At 39.3% G+C, this 24,673-nt stretch overlaps 1 protein-coding gene across 6 annotated transcripts in view; it reads left to right on the plus strand.

The window, feature by feature from the left end:
• The window catches only part of ATPAF1 (ATP synthase mitochondrial F1 complex assembly factor 1), a 51,891-nt gene that overhangs the window by 6,458 nt on the left and 20,760 nt on the right, over window positions 1-24,673 (plus strand). For all 6 annotated transcript variants that reach the window (XR_009553825.1, XM_060205995.1, XM_060205994.1 and 3 more), the window contains exons 3-8: window positions 5,708-5,758; window positions 7,101-7,163; window positions 10,173-10,223; window positions 12,440-12,487; window positions 14,770-14,865; window positions 17,628-17,735. Coding sequence is in view for 5 of the 6 variants with exons in the window: in XM_060205995.1 (XP_060061978.1) it covers window positions 5,708-5,758; window positions 7,101-7,163; window positions 10,173-10,223; window positions 12,440-12,487; window positions 14,770-14,865; window positions 17,628-17,735 (417 nt within the window). In the remaining variant the exon portion in view is untranslated. The remainder of the gene's footprint in view (window positions 1-5,707; window positions 5,759-7,100; window positions 7,164-10,172; window positions 10,224-12,439; window positions 12,488-14,769; window positions 14,866-17,627; window positions 17,736-24,673) is intronic.

Genomic DNA, 24,673 nt, shown 5'->3' on the forward strand with positions numbered 1-24,673 from the left:
GTGGAGGGAAATAAGTACTTATGTTTTAAATAGAACTGTGTAATGTCACCTGCTGTTTTCCTTAAATAAAACTAAAAGCTGAGGAAAAGTAGGCTGAAAGCCATGTATAGGGAGATTAATCAAGTGCAGTGTTTTTCAAACTTTTTTTGGTTCAGTCTTGTTAGGAAATACACACACACACATATTTAAAGACTGAGAGGCAGAGAGTTAAGGAGACCACAGCACTAAAGCTTTCTTCTGTGTGATGGGGGTTGGGCTCAAACCTAGGTCACACACTTAGCAAAGCATTATGCTATCCAAGTGAACTATTTTGCCAGCCCATAGGAAATAAATATTTTATACTGAAACTCAGTATATACATATGTATATATATTCAGCATTATAACTGAAATAGAAAATTAAAACTGCTTTTACTGTATACACTTTTTTCTTTATATTTTAGGAAAGTTTGACTGCCATCCACTAAACTGATTTTATAATTTATGATTTGAAAAGCACTAGTTTAGGATGGTACATAAAATAAATTGGAGTGTTAGAGATCAAAACTAGGGATAATATGCAGTTGTTTAGGAGTGGATTATATCTATCTGAAATAAAGTTATAGTGAATAATTGGAGTTATGTATTGCCCCAAAAAAGAGTTTTCACATACAAGGATTTCTGAATAGTCACTGAAAAGCTGTACAGGATGAGGGAAACTTCTTTATTATGTAGAACTCATCTGCAAACTTACATCTTATTTAACCTTCCTCTTCTTTTTTTTTTTAAATTTTTTATTATCTTTATTTGTTGGATAGAGAGCCAGAAATCAAGAGGGCTGGGGAGATAGAGGAGAGAGACAGAGAGACACCTGCAGCACTGCTTCACTGCTTGTGAAGTTTTTCCCCATGCAGGTGGGGACCTTGTGTACTATAACATGGGCACTTAATCAGGTGCATCACCACCTGGCCCCTTAACACTCCTCTTCTACCTGTAAACGCAAGTATCACCATCTGCTCCATTATTATGACTAAAAAAAGAAAAAAAAGAAATCACTCCATATAGGAGCCTGGGAGGTGGTTGAACAGGTAGAATGCATGATATATATATCATCATCAGGGAACCAATAAGGGAAGAACTATGGATGATACAGCAATTCCTCTCTCTTTCTCCCCTCTAAAATATGGACCAGGGGCAGTGGGGCAGTAGCGCAGAGGGTTAAGCACACGGGGCACAAAGCGCAAGGACCGGCTTAAAGATCCCGGTTCAAGCACAAGCGGTGAAGCAGGTCTGCAGGTGTCTATCTTTCTCTTCCCCTCTCTGTCTTCCCCTCCTCTCTCCATTTTTCTCTGTCCTGTCCAACAATGACAACATCAATAACAACAATAAAAAAAGACAACAAGGGCAACAAAAGGAAAATAAATAAATGAAATAAAAAAAAAAAAGGACCAGGGAGGCAGCTTAATTGTATAGTGTATGTACATAACCCTGGGTTAATTTCCAGCACTGGAAAAAATATATATCCCCATAGTAAAAACATAGTACTTACCCTTAAATCTTGTGTTGAGTGATCTGCTGATGAGACTTTTTGACAGATACAGCTATTATTTTAATTATTTATTTTTTCCAGAGCATTTCTACACCCACACACACACACACTTAATTACCTTATTTGTTTGATTCTGAAGTTCACACTTTTTTCTTTACATTATAATATCTCCAAATTGATCTTATTACTTTTTTTTTTTTTTTGCCTCCAGGGTTATCATTGGGGCTCAGTGCCTGCACTACAAATCCACTGCTCCTGGTGGCCATTTTTCCCCCATTTTTGTTGCCCTTGTTATTGTTATTGATGTTGTTGTTGTTGAGTAGGACAGAGAGAAATCGAAAGAGGAGGGGAAGACAGGGGGAGAGAAAGATAGACACTTGGACCACTTGTGAAGCGACCCCTCTGCAGGTGGGAAGCCTGGGCCTTGAACTGGGATCCTTACATAGGTCCTTAAGCTTGGCACCATGTGCGCTTAACCCTCTGCGCTACCGCCCGACTCCCACTTTTTTTTAACCAGTATACTGCTCAGCTCTGGTTTATGGTGGTGTGTGGGATTGAACCTGGGATTTTGGAACCTCATGCATGAGTCTTTTTGCATAACTATTATGCCATCTACCCCTGCCCTCTACATTTATCTTAAAGTTTATGTGATATGAAAATACTGTGCTAACATTTAGTTGTCATGATTTTCTCATATATAAAGTACTAATACCTTAGAATCAGTTGTATCTTAGATTAGATCAAATACAAAGAACTTATGCATGAGCATAGTTTTTTGTTTCTCTAATTGAAGATTTAAGTGAAGTATGCATTACAGGGACAATATGGGAAGGAATATAGTCTTGGTGACTGAAATTTGGAAAGAACTGTGCAAATGGAGCATTTGTGTTTTGTTTTGTCTAGATAGAGACAGGGAGTTGGAAAAGTAGAGAGAGAAAGGCAGATGGATAGACACCACAGCACCAAAGCTTTCTTCAGTGTGGTGGGGGCCTGGTTTGAACCTGGGTCATGCACTTGGCAAACTGGCATGCTATCCAAGTGAGCTATTTCACCAGCCTATGGAGAGGTTTGATTTATTTTTCTTTTTCAGAAAGAATATATGTAGACAATATAAACAAAAAGATAATTGGGAACCAGGCGGTGGTGCACCCAGTTGAGCACACACATTAACATGGACAAGGACTGGAGTTCAAGCCCTGCAGTGCTGCAGTGCTTCTTGCTATATAGCGAGGATAAATAAATATAATAAATAATATAAAGATATAATAAATATATAAATATACATTATTTATCCTCTTCTCTCAAATTCTCTGGCTCTATCCAATAAAATAAACGTATCTTTTTTTGTAAGAAGGTATTGCACAAGATACCACAACATAAAGTTTATAGGAGTAAACGAATATATGAGTAAACTCTTACATCTGAAACCAATATAAGGGCAGGGAGCTGTCATGCACTTGGCAGAGCAGCACATGTTAACATACACAGGGGCTCTGGTTCAAGCCCCTGATCTCCACCTGCAAGGGGGAAGCTATAGGAGAAGTGAAACAGTGCTGTAGGTGTCTCTCTTTCTCTATCTTAAATCTTCCCCTTCCCTCTCAATTTTCTTTGTCTCTGACAAGAAAATAAAGGGAAAAAAAGGTTGCCAGGAGTAGTGGATTGGTTGTACAGGCACTGAGCCCCAGCAGTAACCCCTGGGTGGAATGGAAAAATAACATTGGTACTACAGATACACCTGACTAGTATGAATTAGGTAATGCTCTAATATAGAACATCAAAAACATGGAGAATAATTTTCCAAGATACAGAAGCCAGTTAAGGTAGGCACAGTTCCTATATGAAAACATGCTGGTGGAAGATGCAGTTCATCTGAGTACTCATTTCTCATATGATCAAAAGCTGTGGAAATGTTCATCATTGTTTATTGCCTCTCAATTTTGGAATTATTTGAGCTTCAACACTGAGTGATATGAATTATGAATTACACAGTTAGCTACTGTTAGCTTTCAGTCTTTCTGCCATGAATGATTCTATACAGAATGCATCTGTAAAGGGGCTGGGTGGTGGTGCACCCAGTTGAGTGCACACATGACTGTGGGTAAGGACATGAGTTCAGTTTCCTGGTCTCCACCTGTAGGGGTCATGGGGGAGTTTCACAAATCATGAAGTAGGTCTTCAGGTCTCCCTTACTCTCTCTACCTCCCCTTCTCAATTTCACTCTGTCCTATCAAAGTAAATAAAATAGAAAGAATGCATCTGTAAAATGACTTGAAATCAACAACATAGCAGTCTGGGAGGTAACATAGTGTTTAAGCTTTGAACTTGCATGCTTGAAGTCCCAAATTAGATCCCTGGCACTCCATGTGTCAGTCTTGCTTTGGCCTCTCTGTGTTCTAAAATAAATAAGATGAGTTATTAAAAAAATAAAACAAGGGGCTGGGTGGCGGCACACCTGACTGAGTACACATGTTATAGTGCGAAAGGACACAGGTTCAAGCTTATGGTCCCCACCTGCAGGGGAAAGCTTTGCAAGGGATGAAGCAATGCTGCAGGTGTCTTTGTCTCCTGCTGCCAGCAGGGAGGGGACCCCAAAATGCGGCAGACTCTCTGTCTCCTCCTTCCGTCTCAGTTTTTGGCTGTCTCTATCCAATAATCTCTCCCTCCCTTTTTCCCTCCCTCCCTCCCTCCCTCCCTCCCGTGTGTGTGTGTGTGTGTGTGTGTGTGTGTGTGTGTGTGTGTGTGTCCAAAAAGACCAAATACATTTACTGCATTTTTTTATACCAGGCTTTTCTTGCCTAATCTGTGGATATGGATTCTTTGGGCACCAATGGTGTAAGGTTTGGATTCATTAAAGAACAGAGTAACACAGAGTAGGCTTTTATGCAAAAGTATTTTTCAACCTAAGAATTTCTATGTAGATTATGCTCCTTCTCTTTGAAAGGCATGACATTGAACTGAAAAATTGAGTGGAAGACTCAGAATAGCCCAGCCCCACTATCAGAACAGTTCAAAATGGGATTTACTGACTGTGACCTTAATCAGAGATCATGGGCTTGGAGAAAAAAATAACACTTGCCATTATTCTTGCCCCTTTTTTGAAGAGGTTTCTGATATGATTAGAGGAAGTATTAAGACTGAGTACTGGAAAAGATTCTAGTCTGCTGAGTATGCTTTTCATCAACAGCACCAGCAGAGATAAGCAGCAGCCTTGGAGAGACTGGAGCAATAATGTAGTGGTTGTACACAGGACTTGCATAGGATAGGCCCGGGTTTGACTCTTGATAGTAATAGCAGGAGCTGAGTGGTACTGTGGTCAAAAAAAAAAAACAAACAGCTGGGTAGTGGCACACAAAATACAGAGTACACACATAACTGTGTACAAGGACTTCAGTTCAAGCTCCTTGCGGGGAAGGGGGGAGATTCGTGAGCAGTGCTACAGTTATCTCTACCTCTTTCTCCATCTCCATTTCTTTCTGTCTCTATCAGTGAAAAGAAAAAGTTTAAATAAGTTGGAGTTATGCAGGCAATGAGCCTCAATGATAACCCTGATAACAGAACAGGACAAAAAAAAAGAAAAAAGGATGAGAAGGAAAGATGGTAGGAAGGGTAGAGTCTTGGAAAAGACATGTATTTTTCACATCTGTCGCTCACTGTGTAGAGCAAAGCAAAGGAAACCCATGCAGAGCTTGCTCTGGAAAGGAGCTGCTCACGTGCATAGTAGGGAATATAGAATGGATTCTCAGAACCAGTAGATGGTGGTTACTAATGGCATTCTCTTTCAACTCTGAATCTCAGAATCCTAGTCAAAGAAAAGTCGTCTCACCAAAACAAACAAACAAAAAAACCCTCTTAGGACAGTGCATGTAGTAACTGTATAGAGTGGAGGAAAGTGAGTTCTCAGGTGCAGACTTACTGAGGACCAGCAAGATGATTCACCTGGGAATGTGCCATCTTTGCCAAGCAGATGACCCAGTTTGAGGCCAACCCCCACCTCACTGAAGGAAGCGTCACTGCTGTGGTGACTTGCTCCACCTACCTATCTCAGCCTAGAACAGTGAAGCCCCAGTGACAATAAAAAATATATATTAGCCAATGAGGTATTGGACACCTCTCCTAAATTGGTAGTCTTTTGCATATGAATAGAGCATAGATTAATATTCTGTCTTGTCATATATTTCAGGCAGATACTTTGGGGAAACAAACTATGAGCAGAGGATTCACTAAGGACAAGGTAAGTGTCTAATTAAATATTCAAGCATGAAGCCATAGGAACTGCAGATTTGAACATACTGTGGTTTGGTGTTAATATGCTGGGTGATTTCCCAACTGTACTGATGAAAGTATTTCTATGTGAATTTTTGTGTCTTGGCTATGACCCTAGCATGGTATGGGCTTTGGAGGTGCTGAGTTAAGTGTGAAGGAAATATGATGCCCTTCCTTTACATAGAAGTTAGTTTTTTAAAAATAAAATTAATAAAACATCTTTGTCACTTAATTTGCAAGTAAGGAGTTACTCCAACTAGGAAAGTATTTAAATTAAACATAATAATCAGCAGCTGGGGTGGGGATGGGCGTACTAGGATGCAGTTTGTCTGCTAGAGCACACATGCTACCATGTGTAAAGACACGAGTTTAGATCTTCCATTTCCACTTGCAGTAGGGAAGCTTCCTGAGCAGTGAAACAGTACTGCCTATGTCTCTCTTCCTCTCTTCCTCTCTATCCCTCCTTTCCCTCTCAATTTCTCTTTTTTTTTCATCAATTTTTATTATCTTTATTTATTTATTGGCTAGAGACAGCCAAAAGTTGAAAGGAAGGGAAAAATAGAGAGGGAGAGAGACACCTGTAGCACTGCTTCACCACTTGTGAAGCTTTCCCTCTGCAGATGGAGACTGGGGGGCTTGATCCTGGGTCCTTGTACATTGTAGCATGTGTACTCAACCAGGTGCACCACCACCTAGCCCCCTATTTCTCTCAGTCTTTATCCATAAATAAATATTAAAAGTAAATAACTTAAAGCCCAAGAAGTGGTGCAGTAGCTAAAGCACTGGACTCTTAAATCTAGGGCTCCAAATTCAATATCTGGCATTGCATGTGCCATAGTGATGCTCTGCACTCTCTACCCAATTCTTCTCTCATTCATAAATAATTGTTTTTCTTTTGATAGAAGTTGAGACAGAGAAAGGCAGAGAGAGAGACACCTACCTTACTGCTCCAGCACTTGTAAAGCTCCCTACCTACAAGTGGTAATAAATAAATAGATCCCTGAAAAGTAATAACCATACTTTCTCTTTTTATCAGCTCCAAAGTGTTACAGTGCTTGTTGGTGAGGATAAAGCATTTGGGAAGTATCTGGTGACATATTGATCCTCCTCAGGGACTAGAACTATGACAGCCTGCCTGGGCTTGGGGACTCACTTCTTTGAGCACAGGCTTTCCTATTTTTATTCTCTAGTTAGTGAAGATTTGCTTCACTGTCCCAACATGTCGCTTCTCAAAAGATGTACATGTAGAATTGAGCTATTTTGCTACTTTGATTGTGGCTTTTAATTGCCTTTTATTTTTTTTCTTTCAGACTCTCAGTTCAATCTTTAACATTGAAATGGTAAAAGACAAAACTGCAGAAGAAATAAAACAGGTAATGAGTGAAAATGGGTTGGCATGCTTTATGAAAATGTGTGTTCTGTGAACCAAATCTGAAAATGGAAAAGGAGCATACATTTCCTGTCACTTCTTTCTCGCCAAAATGAAAGATTGTTATTGAAAGCAAAAATGATGAATTATATGAAAAATAGTGGCATAATAAATTTTTTCTCTCTTGGTTTTTTATTTCTTTATGTCTAACTCACTCACATTTCTTCTTTGTTTTTCATTCCTAATGCCAAGATTACTGTACTGCCTTTTTAAAAAAAAAATTTGTGTTTCATTTATTTTTTAAATATTTTTTATTAATTTATTCTTGGATAGAGACAGGCAGAAATTGAGAGGGGAGGGGGATAGAGAGAGGGAGAGAGACATTTGCAGCCCTGCTTCACCATTGAACCTGGGTCCTTGTGCACTGCAGTGTGTGCGCTTAACCAGGTGCGCCACCGCCTAGCCCCTAACTGTACTGCCTTTCTAAATAGGTTTCCCTGTTCTTATTTCTTCCCCTCCCCTTATACTAGCCAGCTGAGTCCTCTTAAAGCTCTGCTTTTATTTTAGAGAAGCATAGAATGTTGGCTAAGAACACAGACTCTAGAACCAAACTACGAGTTTTAAATCTTAGCTTTGTCATTAGTTTCCCTCTCTATAGAGTGGAAATAATACTTACTGGCACCGAGCCCAGCAATAACCCTGGAGGAGGAAAAAGAAAAAAAATAATAAAAAAATTTTAAAAATACTTACCTTATAATAAAATGACAATATTTGTGAAACCCTTAAAATGCTGCATGATACAGAGCAAGCTTTCATGCTTTTAAATAAAAGTAAGTGTTGTGTTAGTAATGTGTTTACAAATGTTCAGTTACCTGTTCATGGTTTTTATCATGCAGAATCCTTCGTTATTAGGGGACCTCCTGAAGGAAGCATCTTAGACATGCTCCTTCAGTGAACTCATGACCTATATGTCCTGCATGTTTGGGCATTCCCATGTACCTTAATTTACATCGATTGCACTTACATTTTCATGCCTGTGATTCTTTTTCCTCTAATTATCATAAGCTACTAATTAGTATTCATCATAGTCCTGTGAATCATATTTTAGTTATATTGAGAGCATCAAAGTAATAATAAAAATAATGTAATATACAGGCTTCACATTCATTATTTCATTAAATTCTCATAACCACTCCAAAAAATTGGTGCTATTGTTCTCAGTTTCCAACTAAAGACACTATGACTTTGAACAATTAAAATTACTCGCTCAGTGTTAAGACTCAAACCCATGTCTGTTTGAGTCTACCTCATAATCCCTTACAGAAAAATTGTGCCAGTTGCCATGGGCACTGAACATTTATTTCAGCAAGTATTTAATGAATACCTATTAAACCTCAGATTCTACTAGACACAGAAATAAATGAGAGACTCTTGCCCTCTTAAGGAATTTTAGCCTGTTGTAGGAAAAGACAAAGATAAGAACAGCACAGGATTCTAAATTCTGTTAATAGAGGCTTATATGAAGTCTCAAGGAGATTTAAAACATACCTTTGGGAAGAAGTGCTAATAGGAAGTGGACACCAAACATGACGTTAAGTGAGAGAAAAGCCAGGTCAGGGTATTCTATTCATGTGACAGATAGCACTTAGATATCATTTGAGATACAAATTTGTGCTCATCAATTTAACTTCAGGTAGCCAGGGTCAACTATGTTGGGAAATGTCTATCAGTCTCATAAATTTCAGTGCTTTTTTTTTTATAAACTGTACTAATAGTAAATTTTTTAAAAAGCAGTATGCGCTATCTTTAAAATGAGAAGTTAGTACTTTGATTTGAATAATAATAGTGATACTAATAATAGTAATAATAATAGTGATAGCCAACGCAGCCCTTGGCTTCAGTGATAGAGTGGTTTGCCCACATCCTGAGAGGTAATAGTCCTTCTTGCTCTGTGTTTGGTTAGATCACACTTTGATTAGTATGTTCATTTGAGATCCCACATTTTAATGGAAAAGTTAGCAAAGCAGAACAACTCTAAAGGAGGATGACCCATTCTTCAGCACCTGCTCACTCAGTTGTCACCTTGATTATGATGCCTTTTCAGTTTTTGTGCCTTTGCTAATGCTTTCATTCTCTGCTTAGAATGTGCCTCTTATCTTCTGTTCACCTGTTTACCTTCCAACTTTCCTGTCCAGCTACCCAATTCCTAGTCAGGGTATATAGCTCGAATGTACCTTCACTTGATAATTGTTCCCTAATTTGGGTTAAGTGTCCCTTTGTTGTTCTGAAAATACTGTGGGCTTCAATTTGTATTATTATTTTGATGTGCCTAGTAAAAAGAACCTAATCATTACAGCAGTCATGTAAAGTTGATGTTCTTGCTATTTTGTTGGTGATTGATGTTCGTTACTTTCAGTAATTAAAAAAAAAAATGTCTAATTTATTTCAGTGATAGGCTAGCTAGAGCACTGCTTAACTCTGGCTTATGATGCTGGAGATTGAACTTGAGGCTTCTGGGACTTTAGGCATGAAAGCTTGGTGTACCAACCACTGAGCTATCTCCCTAGCACTAGTCAGTTTCAGAAATTCCCCCCAAAGTAGCATAGCCAGCATATAATTTGAAACTGGGATTTGAATGACTGATGTCTTGGCTCTCTGAGAAGGCCCCTAGTTGGGTGGGGTGTCTGGGCTTGGGGAGGAGGAGAGAGGACATTAAGAAAAAAATCTTACTTACACACAAGAAACATCTTAAGATGCATGATTAACAAGAATCCATTTCTTTAACAAGATTTTGTTATTAAGAGTGACAGTTTAGTCATCTAGCAGAGTAGGTCTAATTAAAGCTTTGGGTTTTTGTTTAAGCCATGTACTAGTAATAAAAACATGATTTTGGCTTTTCTACCCTCCTGTCTAACAGCACATTATTCTGAGCAATAAAAGATGTCACCATTTTTTGGTGCAGGTTGCAAAGATTATCCAAAGACACTTTACTTTCTTCTCTTTGTGTGTGCAGATTTGGCAGCAGTATTTTGCAGCAAAAGATACAGTCTTCGCAGTTATTCCTGTAAGTAGTTTGGAGGGGAAAATGAAAGTGTTTCAGCATGAAGGTCAAGACTTTAACCCTGGCAGGCAGTTGCCTTTGCTTTTCCTATGTTTATTGCCTCCTGAGAACTTGCATTTATGGCTCTGAGGGTTTTTTATTATGCCCTGAACACCAAAGATTGGAAGCTCTATATGGTATATTTACAGTTCTTGTTTTCCTCTTTCTGGTTTAGAAATGTCTCTTTGAGTCAAGTCTCTGACAGGGAGTATGGTGTAAGTTCATGTTGCTGAGCAATTTCTAAATGTCTTTTATTTCTTTCTGGTCTTTTCCAGCCAAGCTGTTAGGATTTAAGACAGGGCACTAGACAGCTTTGTTCCTTTCTTGTCTGTTAGTGTTTTATATCTGAAATGACTTAGATCCTTCCCTTTAGTCTTTTTCTGGCATTTCCCCTTAGTAAATGATATTTTCTTCTCTTGCATTTTCCTCCTTTCTTAAAATTGCTGTCTTGGAGGTATTTTAGGTAGCCAATAGCTTCTGCTTGACTATTTTGTCTGTCAGTGGAAAAAGGTGCTGCTGGCTTATTCTAGTTTAGTGGTCTCTTGCTGACTTCTACTAGAAGAATACTTGATGTTCCTTAATTGTTCCTCTTCCATGAAAAAGTATTATTTGGGGGAGTCGGGCTGTAGCACAGCGGGTTAAGCGCAGGTGGCGCAAAGCACAAGGACCGGCATAAGGATCCTGGTTCGAACCCCGGCTCCCCACCTGCAGGGGAGTCGCTTCACAGGCGGTGAAGCAGATCTGCAGGTGTCTATCTTTCTCTCCTCCTCTCTGTCTTCCCCTCCTCTCTCCATTTCTCTCTGTCCTATCCAACAACAACAACAACAATAATAACTACAACAATAAAACAACAAGGGCAACAAAAGCGAATAAATAAAATAAATATTTAAAAAAAGAAAGAAAAAGTATTATTTGTCATCTTTTGATTTGTTGATGTTAGCCATTCTCACTATAGGTGTGAGATGGCATTGTGATTTTAATATGCATTTCTCTAGTTATAAGTGAAATAGAACACTTTTCTTTATATGTCTGTGGGATATATACATATCCTTTTTTAAAATTGTTCAGATCTTTTGTCCACTTTTTAATTGGGCTACTTGGTCATTTTTGTTGGTTTGTTGAGATATGTGAGCTCTTTATAGGTGTTTGGTATCAGTGTTTTGTCTGATATGTTATGTGAAAATATTTTCTCCCAGTTGTGGGATTGTCTGTTTATCTTTGTAGGATTTTCTTTCATTGTGCAAAAGTTCTCTGCCACCCAGTAAGACCTTGTGAGCAGTTCTGTCTCTCCTGGATTATTCCTTACAGGCAAGGATTAAAACCCCAGAGTCCATTTTTACTCTCCTGCATGCCCAGGCTGACACACACAGCTGGCAGCAGTGTCTTTCATACTGAGAATTTTTCCCTATTTTGTCTGCACCCCACTTGCCACTCTCCCACTCACCCACCTATCTCTGCTCACAGGTATTTCTTTCCAGAGTCCCAGTTGCAGTTTGTTTATATTTCCTGTGCCCTTTTATTAACTTTTTTTTCCATTTTTCTTTATATGTGATAAAGTAGGTTACAAGACTGTAAGACTACACTGTATAGTTCAGCACCACACCCACCACCAGTATTCTGTGTCCCCACCATCCCACCTCTCAAAAATAACCACCATACTTCTCGCAAGTCTTAGAAATAGTTTGCTTGCTTCTGTTCTTTTGTTTTTTCTTTTCAAGTTCATGTGTATCTGATATGTAGATTCCACATGAGTGAAACCATCTGATAGTTGTTACTGACTTTTTAGTTTTTGCCAGTAGTAATCCTTATGCTGCTGCTTCAACTCCATGCCTCCCTGCTGTGTTTCTCTGCCCCTTTCTTTAGTGTTTTTGTTGTTTTGCTGTTGTGTGTTTGTTTTGCCAGTACCTAGGCTTCACCACTCTAGGCCAACTTAGTTCAGATGGGGTGGGGGGTTGGGTGGCAATCCCACAGCATTGAAGCTCCCTCCAAAGTGATGGGGGCCAGGCTCAGACCTGAGTTGTATATAAGACATAGTGGGCACCTTCCCAAGTAAACTATTTTGGAAGCTGAGATTATTTTAGTTATAGAACTCAGTCTTGGAGAAAATAAATGGGAAAATAAATTGTGGCTATTTGTGCTGTCTTATTTGTGAATTAATCTCATTCCTCTTTAACCTACAGAAGGAGAAGTTTGATTTGATCTGGAACCGAGCTCAATCCTGTCCAACAGTAAGTTTCTAGTGCTAATACAAGGCCGCTCATCTGTACTGAAAAACTTTGTTTCCTAAGCAGTCTCTTCATACACTGTACTGTCTTACATCCTATAAAATTATTCTATAGAATATAGTATAATTCTCTGTTTATTTAACAAAGATGTTCACATGTTGATCATAAGAGATTTTTCAGTTTATGAAACTGTGGGTTTGGCCTAGTAAGTCTGGATTTTTAACTGTGACACATCTCAACCCTTTCTAATCTAGATCTTAATCTGTTAATGTAAGTGAATGTTGCAGCTAACCTGAGAACATAACAGTTTCAGTCTCCTTTAAGTTTTTGTGTCTTCCCAAAAGGCTAATTTCTTTAGATCAAAAGATAGGAAAAAGTCCCATAGGATATTTGTCATACATGTGACCCAGGTTTGAGTCTGGCTCTTGCATGACAAAGCAGATTTTGCTTATAGATTAGCTATATTGCTTTCCCCTGGCTTGAAAATTTTATTTGAATATCCTAACAACTTGGAATAATAAAATAATATTGAAAAATAGCAAAACTAGAAAATATATAAAGCTGTCGTCATGAAGATAATATGGTATTGGCATAAAGATAAACATATAAATCAGTGGGACGGATTAGTGTCCCGAAATAACATACATGTGGTTAGTTGTTTTTCTTCTCTTTCTTCCTCTTTCTTTTTTTTTTTTTTTTTTTTTTTTTCCCCTCCTCCAGGGTTATTGCTGGGCTCGGTGCCTGCACCATGAATCCACCGCTCCTGGAGGCCATTTTTTTCCCCCTTTTGTTGCCCTTGTTGACGCAATTCGTTGTTGGATAGGACAGAGAGAAATGGAGAGAGGAGGGGAAGACAGTGAAGGGGAGAGAAAGATAGACACCTGCAGACCTGCTTCACCGCCTGTGAAGCGACTCCCCTGCAGGTGGGGAGCCGGGGGCTCGAACCGGGATCCTTACGCCGGTCCCTGCGCTTTGCGCCACATGCGCTTAACCCACTGCGCCACCGCCCGACCCCCCCTCTTTCTTTTTTATATTTATTTATTTTCCCTTTTGGTGCCCTTGTTTTTTATTATTGTTGTAGTTATTGTTGTTATTGATGTCGTCGTCCTTGGATAGGACAGAGAGAAATGGAGAGAGGAGGGGAAGACAGAGGTGGGAGAGAAAGATAAGACACTTGCAGACCGGCTTCATCGCCTGTGAAGTGACTCCCCTGCAGGTGGGGAACCGGGGGCTCGAACTGGGATCCTTAAGCCAGTCCTTGAGCTTTGCGCCACGTGCACTTAACCCACTGTGCTACCACCCAACCCTCTCTCTTCCTTCCTTCCTTCCTTTCTATTTTTCTTTAATTAATCTTTTTTTTTTTTTTTTTTTTTTTTTAACCAGAGCACTGCTCAGCTCTGGCTGATGGTGGTGTAGGGGGATTGAGCCTGAGATCTTCGAGCCTCAGGTATTAGAGTCTGTTAGCTAATTTGTGCTTTTTGTAATATACTTAAGAAATTATTACTGGAGCTGGGTGGTGGCATACCCAGTTGAGCTCACACATTACCTTGTACAAGGACTCAGGTTCAAGCTTCTGGTTCCCATCTGCAAGAGGGAAGCTTCATGAGCACTGAAGCCACACTACAAGTACCTCCCTTTCTCTCTTCCTCTCTCTCTCCCCTCTCAATTTCTGTCTGTCCTATCTAAATAAATAATAAATAAATAAGGCTATCCAAAGCGGTGAATTTGTCATGCAAGCGTTAAGCCCTAGTGATAACCCTGATAGAAGGAAGGGCAAAAAAGGAAGGGGGAGAGAAAGAAAGCAGTCATTGCTAAACCTAAGATTATTAAGGTCACTAAGACTCAATGTAAGATTTTTGTTTTCTAGAGACTGCACGTCTATCTGTTTTCAGTTAACTTTGAATACAATAGAAGGTATGAGTATAGGTGGAGTTTTTTGTTTGTAAAATGCATACTTTACTACATGTGTGACCTTGACTCTGATCCCTAGCACCACATACAAGCACCATACATAGCACCATGGAGTTCTCCATGGATGGCAAAGTGGTGCTTCGCTATTTCTCTGTTTCTTCCTTTCTGTCCTCCCCTCCATTTTTCTCTCTCAAAATCCATACAGAATGGAAATTGGGGCAGGAAGGCAGCTCAGCAGCATCGTACACGCACAGTACCCTAGGCTCCCTAGCACCACATTTAAAAAATGAAATTGAAGAAATGAGTGTATAATACAATACATAGAGCAAATAATTGTGTTTATTCATTTCTCCTTGTATATTTGTGTTCCACAGTTTCTGTGTGCACTACCAAGAAGAGAAGGTTATGAGTTCTTTGTGGGACAATGGACAGGTACTGAGCTCCACTTCACTGCACTTATAAATATTCAGGTAGGTTGCTTTTACTCATCCCCTGGAGGAAGGAGGTCTACTTGTTGGTGGAACTAAGAGCCCTTGCTAAGGCTTGAGGGAACAGAATGCCTGCTAACTTCCAGCACTATTTCCTGTGATCTTGATGAGTTCTTTTTAAAAATTATTTATTTTCCCTTTTGTTGTCCTTGTTGCTTTTTGTTGTTGTTGTTGTTGTTGTTGTTTTTGTTGTTGTTGCTGGATAGGACAGAGAGAAATAGAGAGAGGAGGGGAAGACAGACACCTGCAGACCTGCTTCACTGCTAGTAAAGCAACTCTCCTACAGTTTGGGAGCTGGGGGCTCAAATCGGGATCTTTGCGCTGGTCTTTGCGCTTCATGCCACGTGCACTTAACTGCTGTGCTACCGCCCGACTCCCCCTTGATGATACACTTTGTTGGGATAGTTTTCTAGGCCCTGCTCAATACTCAGAAATTAGAAAAGATTCCAAAACATGTTCTCTGAGTACTTCAGGATTCATTTGGAGACCTCTGTAAGCACAGGTGAATTATGATGATGGTTATCTTTCTAGCTTTATAAAAGGAACCATGCTTGACATGTGTTTTAGTAAGGAAGTCAACACTTTCCATGATTCTGAACACACAGTTCCCATTCCATAGATGATGTTATATTTGTTTTTCTCCACTCTTTCTTTGTTTTATTCCCAGATGTTTTATTAAGAAGTTATTTCCAGTTGCACCAAAGCAAAGGACTCAGGGAGAAGGGGACTGGAGGGAGTGGAGAGGGTCTTAGGGATCCGGTACACATAGAGGAGAAGAGTCTTAGTTGGAGGTGGGAGTGGTGTGCAGACACCTGTCACAGGGAAATGAGAAATTGGGCCCATCTGTCGACAGCTCTACTCGAAACCATTATCCATGGGGAGAAACAATACAAGTCTTATTCAAAAAAAAAAAAAAAAATATATATATATATATATATATAGTGTTTTCAAAAAATAAAAGTATCTTAAATCAGATCATAACAGGGAATTGACATTCAGTAATCTATGCCAAATCTGGCCCCCTCACCCTAAAGTATGTAATGAACTTGGGGTAAAGGGAGTACAAATGGAATGACAAGAAAGTTTTGTTTTTTTTTCCTCCAGGGTTATTGCTGGGCTCGGTGCCTGCACCATGAATCCATTGCTCCTGGAGGCCATTTTTCCCCCTTTTGTTGCCCTTGTTGTAGCCTCGTTATGGTTATTATTATTGCCATTGTTGATGTTGTTCGTTGTTGGATAGGACAGAGAGAAATGGAGAGAGGAGGGGGAGAGAAAGATAGACACCTGCAGACCTGCTTCACTGCCTGTGAAGCCACTCTCCTGCAGGTGGGGAGCCGGGGGCTCGAACTGGGATCCTTACGCCATTCCTTGTGCTTTGCGCCACATGCGCTTAACCCACTGTGCCACCGCCCGACCCCCGACAAGACAGTATTTTTAATATATAATTTTATAATGCATCTGCAGTCATGTATTGGGCACATATCGTAATATTTGATGTACTTATGTGCCAGATTTTTAATGTACACTAACTGATTTAATCCTTACAAACATTCTGTAAAATAGTTGCTACTATTATTTCTACACAAAGGAAAGTAGGCATGCGGATTTAATTTACACTGATAATAAGTTGGGTTTGATACTAGGTTATAATTACAAAGTCTATGACATTAATTACTATGCTGATATGCTGGGAATTTCGCCAGATCCTGTGAAATCACCTTGCACTTGTGAAGCTCAGGTTAAGTATAAAAAAAGTTCCAGAAATGTAATTGCATTCAAAATGATCTAATGTTCGAAGTGGTTTGGGAGAACTAAGAGACTAAACCATGAGGAGTACTCTAGTAACTCCTAAATTCTAATATGGGGTATATATCATAGCAGAGTTAGGTTTTGATAATTAAAATGACTTTTTTTTTTTTAACCAGAACACTTCTCAGCTCTGGCTTATGGTGGTGCAGGGGATTGAACCTGGGACTTCAGACTCATGCCTCAGGCACGAGTCTCTTGCATAATCATTATGCTATCTCCCCCATCCTAATTAAAATGACTTTTGCTGAAATTTTACAAGGAAAGCCCAGAGATCATTTTTAAAGATACATACATATATTTATTTGTTTCCTCCTGCTGTTTGAAAACTTTAACATTAAACTCAGCTTTCTTCCTAGTCTAGACTTGGACTCTAGTAACCACTACCCTGTCTATTCTTCATGAAATTATGATGTTCCCATTCTTTTCCTCCTACCCCCCACCCAGATTATATTTTAAAACTGTATTATAAATCTGACCCATGTGCAAACTTTCCAGCTGTTTGCTACAGCTTAAAAGAGCTCAGTCTTCAGAGCCAGCCAAGGGGAGTAGATTTCAACTGTGAAATGCACTAGTCCATAAAAGTGGCAATTACACAGGCATATTGCTTTCTTTAGTAGTTGATTTGGTAGCTGCTTGTGCCATTTTGTTTTCAAATATATGGCCATGATGAAGGATTCACTGCCCACTGTAAACATTTTCTGGGAAAAAAGCCAAACCTTTCTCAATTGAAGGCACAAATAACACTGTGCAAACTGTCAGTTTCATGGTTCTTTGGCAGGCCTGACCATACCCCCACATACCAGTCCTCTAACTCACTAGCTACCCAAGGGGCTGTTAAGAGCCAGAATTTCCTCCAGACTCTCTATTACTGTGAAATTGCAGGGTTTTTTTGTGGTGGTACCTTACTGAGCCTTGATAAGTGTTCCTCTTTACAGACCCGAGGGGAAGCTGCAGCCAGCCAGCTGATTTTATATCACTACCCTGAACTTAAGGAAGAAAAGGGCATAGTGCTGATGACAGCAGAGATGGATTCTACATTCCTGGTAAGAATTAATGTTTATTTCTTTGGGTTTACTTGATACCTAAAGATACTCTCCTGTTAAAACTCTTAAGGTAAAATTTCAGAGACCTGTATATACTTATTCCTTGTTTAGAGTTAATATTAATTCTGTCATGCTTGAGCTTTTCCAAGTGAATTTCATGCAGGTCCTCAAACACTTATTCACAGTTTAGAAATTTAAAATCTCTGAAAACAAAGCACTTCTTATGACTTATTTGGTCATAAATAGTTACCTAGCTTGAGTTCATTTGGTAGCTAACTCTTGACTTAAACTGATGTGAGTCCACTCACAGTCCTTATTATCAGCTGAGCTATCGAAGGGGGTTCACAGTCCTTATTATCCCACGTGGTGTGGAATATTGATGCACACACTAGAGGAATGGATTTGAATATGGGGTGCTACACAGTTACATAGTATTTTTAAAATGTGGTGACTTTTTGTTGTTGTTGTTTTTGCCTTGGCTTTTTGTCTGTTTATTTTGTACTCCTGGGGCCTGTCAGATGTGATTCCACTACTTCAGACCATTTTTCCTTTGAGAAAGAGAGGCCACAGCATAGAAGCTTGCTCATTTGATACCTCCTGTGTGGTTCTGGCTTTGAAAACGACAAGATAAAAGCCCTGCCCAGTGAGTTTTCTCTCTACAACAAAACCCATTAATTTATACTCCAAAATTCATTGGCCTGTAGGAGTTCCAACTTAGAGACTATAGATAAGTAAATAAATAAATAAAACAAAGAGTTCAAAGTCTAGAATAGTTTCCAGTCTATTATCTTCCTCCACATTGTTCACATATGTAACATTCACCACACAGTGATTTTTGTATCTCCTTTTCCTATTCCCAAGGATAGAGCATTGACCATATGCCAGTAGGAAGAGATCCTTATTCTTTGTTCTCTGCATATCCAGGATCAAGAGTTTCATTATTATTATATAACCTGTTTATGTAGTTCTTGCTCATTTCAGTCTTTTATCTCATAGGATTTAAAGTCAGGATGTCATAATGAAGTGATCTTATAAAACTCAATAGTGGGGAGTCGGGCGGTAGCGCAGCAGGTTAAGCGCACATGGCGCTAAGTGCAAGGACTGGCATAAGGATCCCCGGTTCAAGCCCCCAGCTCCCCACCTGCAGGGGAGTCACTTCACAAGTGGTGAAGCAGGTCTGCAGGTGTCTATCTTTCTCTCCCCCTCTCTGTCTTCCCTTCCTCTCTCCATTTCTCTGTCCTATCCAACAACAACATCATCAATAATAACTACAACAATAAAACAAGAGCAACAAAAGGAAATAAATAAAGAAAAAAAAAACAGTAATGGGAATTGGGCAGTAGCGCAGCGGATTAAGCGCAGGTGACCTGCACAAAGTGCAAGGACCGGCTCAAGGATCCCGGATCAAGCCCCCAGATTGAGCCCCTGACTCCCCACCTGGAGGGGAGTCGCTTCACAAGCAGTGAAGCAGGTCTGCAGGTGTCTATCTTTCTCTCCCCCTCTCTGTTTTCTTCTCCTCTCTCCATTTCTCTCTGTCCTATCCAACAACGATGACATCTATAACAAAAACAATAATAACTACAACAACAATAAAAAGCAACAAAAGGGGAAATAAATAAATTTAAAAAAAAATAAAAAGAAACTTCCTATTTAAAAAAAATCAGTTATTCCTCTATTCTATGAGCTGTGTGAAAGAGTGGGAACTATGGTGATATTCAATGATATTCAATGTCTAGGACACAATTGGGAATCTATTTTTCTGTCACATTTTCTTTTTCATTTATTTATTTATTTATTTATTTATTTGTGTTTATTGGATAGAGACAACCAGAAATTGAGAGGGAAGGGAGATCGAGAGTAAGAGAGACAGAGACACGTGCAGCCCTGCTTCACCACTTGTGAAGCTTTCCTCCTGCAGGTGGGGACCAGGGGCTTGAACCAGTGTCATTGTGCATTGTAACATGGACTCAAACAAGTGTGCCACCTCCCACCCCACCCACCCCCTTTTTTTTTTTTTTTAACCAGAGCACTGCTCAGCTCTGGCTTATGGTGGTGTGGGGAATTGAACCTGGGATCTTAGAGCCTCAGGCAGGAGAGTCTGTTTGCATAACCATTGTGCTGTCACCCCCACCCTCTGTCACATTTCTAACATTCTTTCACCCAATATATTCCTCTGGACATTACCCAGAAGGAATGGAGCTGCCATTAACAGACATAGACAAGCTTATAAGAGGAAAGAGTTGAGAGGAAGATCAGCAGCTGAGTTTTGGACATGTTAAATCTGATACGCATATTAGATATCCAAGTAGGAGTTCATTAGCTACATGAACTAGAAATTCAGGGGAGATCTCAAGGTTGGAAATAGAAATATTGAAATTGTAAACATAGATTATGTTTATTTTTAAGATTATTATTTAAAGAATTGAGACTTTAGTGAAATCATCAAGGAAATAAATGAAGATAAAAAGGAGAAGAGGCCTAAAAGCCCTGTGGAGATGAAGAAACATCAGTAAAGAAGAGTGGGTTAGGAGGAAAATTAACTTGGTGGAATGCACTGGAAACTAAGAGAAAATTTTTGTTTAATTTTTTTTTTTAAAGGGGAGTACGTAACTTTTGAGTCTTACTGGTGGAACAAATGACAGGAGGGCTGAAAATTTACTAGGTTTCATGATATGGAATTCTCTGGAGAATTGTATAAGGTCAATGACTGTAGTTTAAAGGCACAATTAGAGGAGTCGGATGGTAGCACTGCGGGTTAAGCACATGTGGCGCAAAGCTCAAGGACCATCGTAAGGATCCTAGTTCAAGCCCCCAGCTCCCCACCTGCAGGGGAGTCAATTCACAAGCGGTGAGGCAGGTCTGCAGGTGTCTATCTTTCTCTCACCCTCTCTGTCTTCCCCTCCTCCATTTCTCTCTGTCCTATCTAACAATAACAACAATAATAAAAAGCAACAAGGGCAACAAAAGGGAAAATAAATAATAAAAGACAATTAGAGTACATTTAAAGTAGGATGGGAAAGAAATTAGAGAGGGGCTGAGTCATAACTCCCCCAGTAGAGCACACATGTTGCCATCATAAGGGGCCAGGGTTTGAGCCTTTAACCCCACAGGGGAAGCAAGAATAAATATAAGCAAGTCTTCTAAGAGATGTTTCTGTGAAGAGAATAAGAGAAAGGAGCATAGCTGGAAAAGGAAAAGGAAAGATAAAAGGTTTATTTATTTGCTTCTTTGCTTTTTGTTTTACTGGAGCACTTCTAAGCTCTGAGTTTTGATGGTGCTAGGGATTGAATCTGGAACTTTTGGTGCCTGAAATATGAAAGTCTTTTGGCATAACTACTACACTGCCTCCCAGCCCAAGAGTTCATCTTGTTTTAAATAAGAGAGAAAGAGGGAAAATAAATAATAAATAATTTTTAAAAAGAACTCATCAAGATCACAGGAAATAGTGCTGGAAGTTAGCAGGCATTCTGTTCCCTCAAGCCTTAGCAAGGGCTCTTAGTTCCACCAACAAGTAGACCTCCTTCCTCCAGGGGATGAGTAAAAGCAACCTACCTGAATATTTATAAGTGCAGTGAAGTGGAGCTCAGTACCTGTCCATTGTCCCACAAAGAACTCATAACCTTCTCTTCTTGGTAGTGCACACAGAAACTGTGGAACACAAATATACAAGGAGAAATGAATAAACACAATTATTTGCTCTATGTATTGTATTATACACTCATTTCTTCAATTTCATTTTTTAAATGTGGTGCTAGGGAGCCTAGGGTACTGTGCGTGTACGATGCTGCTGAGCTGCCTTCCTGCCCCAATTTCCATTCTGTATGGATTTTGAGAGAGAAAAATGGAGGGGAGGACAGAAAGGAAGAAACAGAGAAATAGCGAAGCACCACTTTGCCATCCATGGAGAACTCCATGGTGCTATGTATGGTGCTTGTATGTGGTGCTAGGGATCAGAGTCAAGGTCACACATGTAGTAAAGTATGCATTTTACAAACAAAAAACTCCACCTATACTCATACCTTCTATTGTATTCAAAGTTAACTGAAAACAGATAGACGTGCAGTCTCTAGAAAACAAAAATCTTACATTGAGTCTTAGTGATCTTAATAATCTTAGGTTTAGCAATGACTGCTTTCTTTCTCTCCCCCTTCCTTTTTTGCCCTTCCTTCTATCAGGGTTATCACTAGGGCTTAACGCTTGCATGACAAATTCACCGCTTTGGATAGCCTTATTTATTTATTTATTTATTTATTTATTTATTTATTATTTTGATAGGACAGACAGAAATTGAGAGGGGAGGGGGTTGCTTTGCAAGCTGTGAAGCAGGTCTGCAGCTATCTTTCTCTCCCCTTCTCTGTCTTCCCCACCTCTCTCAATTTCTCTGTCCTGTCCAACAACAACATCAGTAGCAATAATAAGCACAACAACGATAAAACAACCAGGGCAATAAAAGGGAATAATAGCCTCCAGGAGCAGTGGATTCGTGGTGTAGGCACCGAGCCCCAGCAATAACCCTAGAAACAAAAATAATAATAATTAAAATAGAAAATAGAGAATATGTGGATGTTTCAAACTGAGATTTGGAGGATATGTTAAGTACCAACAATAATATGGTTTAAGATATGAATTATAGAAGTGAGAGACTTGTAAAGTTCTTTAACACACACAGCATCTAATCATATTAAAAGTGGACTCTAGAGGTCACTAGAGTGGCCTCTGTTTTGGCATTTTTGCCATCTAACTCTACGGGTCTCTAACTGCTGCCTAGTCCCCATCATCATTAAAATGTGTTTCCTGCCTGTTATAACATTCAGCAGCATACCAGAAAATATCCATTTGCCTTGTATAGATCAACTTAAAAGAGTTGTTTTTTTAAAAAAAAAAATCTACGTTATTACTGAGAAAAGAAAGTGAATCAGAATATTACTGTGACACATAATTTTTTTTAAGTCCAGCACCACCTCCCAGACTACCTAAGAGTTTCTAAATATTACAGAACTAGACATTTAGAATTTATTTAGAGATACATGATTCAGAGATGGGAAACCTAGAAATGTAATAAGAATATACGATCCCTTGTGGTCCGGGAGGTGGCTCAGTGGTAAAGCTTTGGACTCTCAAGCATGAGGTCCCGAGTTTGATCCCCGGCAGCACATGTGCCAGAGTGATGTCTGGTTCTTTCTCTCTCATCCTATCTTTCTCAAATAAATAAAATCTTTAAAAAAAAAAAAAAAAAGAATATATGATCCCCTTATATATTCATGTTTGCTTTGCACTTGAAACATCATATTTCCAAATACTGTAAAGAAATGACTAGAAATAAATGGACACTATAAATTCCTTCTGAATAGCATTAATGCCAGAAAATTTCCACACACCTGTCCTCATTTGGGTCCACATTTGATTATTTCATTGAAATGCATTAAGTGCTAAAGTGAACACACCCAGCTTTCTTGTGTGGGAATAGTAGGGGTGTGTGTAGTCATTGGCCCCAAAGTAGGAAGACATGATTCCTAAAAATAACATCTGGGCTGACTTCAAAAACCAACAAGAGGATGTAGGGTAGATAGCATAATGGTTATGCAAATAGACTCTAATGCCTGTGGCTCCAAAGTCCCTGGTTCAGTCCTCCACATCACCATAAGCCAGAGCTGAACAGTGATCTGGTAAAAAAAAGAAGAAAAAAAAAAAACTAACAGGAATTTAATCAGATAAAGAACAGGTGTGTGTGTGTAAAATTATTTATAAATAAAGAGACTGAAGGAAGAGAAATCAGGTCATTAATACTCCTCCTTAGCGAACAGCACAAGTAGTTAATATGTTTATCTTCTTGGGTTGTAGAAAAGGAGACTACAGTTTTACATTGAGTTAATAAAGCAAAAAGAGATAATTTGGAAAAGGTATTGTCTCTAACCCATATGAGGCAGATAGCTGTATATATCACCCTGTGTCTTACCCTTTCCACCATACTACTGATCCTCAAAGTAGTGGTTGGGACCCTTTATCTGAACAGAATTTTGTCAAGTAAAAATCCCAGAATGTAACAGCTGAAACAATTTCTAGAAACAGATCTAAGGTACCCTAGCACCCTGCAGTTTAAATGTTCTTGTTTTGGAGTGAACACAACTGAAATTACTGCTCCCCCCACCATCCTAATCTTCAAATAAAAGTTCAATGTCAGAAGCTGAGAAAAATGGTGTTATTTGCCTGAGATCAAAACAGTATACTTGCTTTAAAAATCATTTGCTCTTGAGACTCATTTGAATGTTAGGAAGGTAAAACATGAAGTAAAGTTACTGACCTTGACAGTCTTAATTATTTTACCCCACTAGAAACAGAGTCAGGGTTGAAGTGGAGGGAATACCAGCCTTGGAGTCCAGAGGTCTCATCTTGACTCTGCCATCTGCTAGCACATGACCTTGGGCCTATCCCTGAACCTCATCTACTTTGGTTTCCAGGCTTATTAAATGAGGACTGTGTGATCTCTGAGGCCCCTTCTAGCTCTCAAATTCTATTAATTTGAAATAGCCAGCCTTTTAAAAAAAGGTCTTTGATTGAAGATCCAGTCTTAGAGATTAGTGCCTGCTTGTGAGAAATGACTTGAAAGCCCCACAGGAGGGAGTCAAAGAAAAGCAGCCTAGGATATTTATAAACCCATCTCTATCATTCTACAGCTAGTCCTAGCACACTTTTGACAGTCAGTTTCAGTAGGAATTTTCCACCGTCCTTTTGGGGTTTAATTTTGGCCCTATGAACAGGATGATAATGAGAAAGTGCCTCTGACCACCTAGAAATGGAGAACATAAAAAAAGCAAAAAGCAAAGAGCTGTTTGAAGTAATTCTCTGATAAAGTTTGAGAGTGTAGCTTGTGTCCAGACCCTGACTCTTTGACGAGAGTGGCCTGGTCACTGTATCCTTGCATTGAGCTTTAGAGAAGA

The sequence above is a fragment of the Erinaceus europaeus genome, chromosome 13 (genome assembly GCF_950295315.1).
Source record: "Erinaceus europaeus chromosome 13, mEriEur2.1, whole genome shotgun sequence".
Taxonomy (NCBI): domain Eukaryota; kingdom Metazoa; phylum Chordata; class Mammalia; order Eulipotyphla; family Erinaceidae; genus Erinaceus; species Erinaceus europaeus.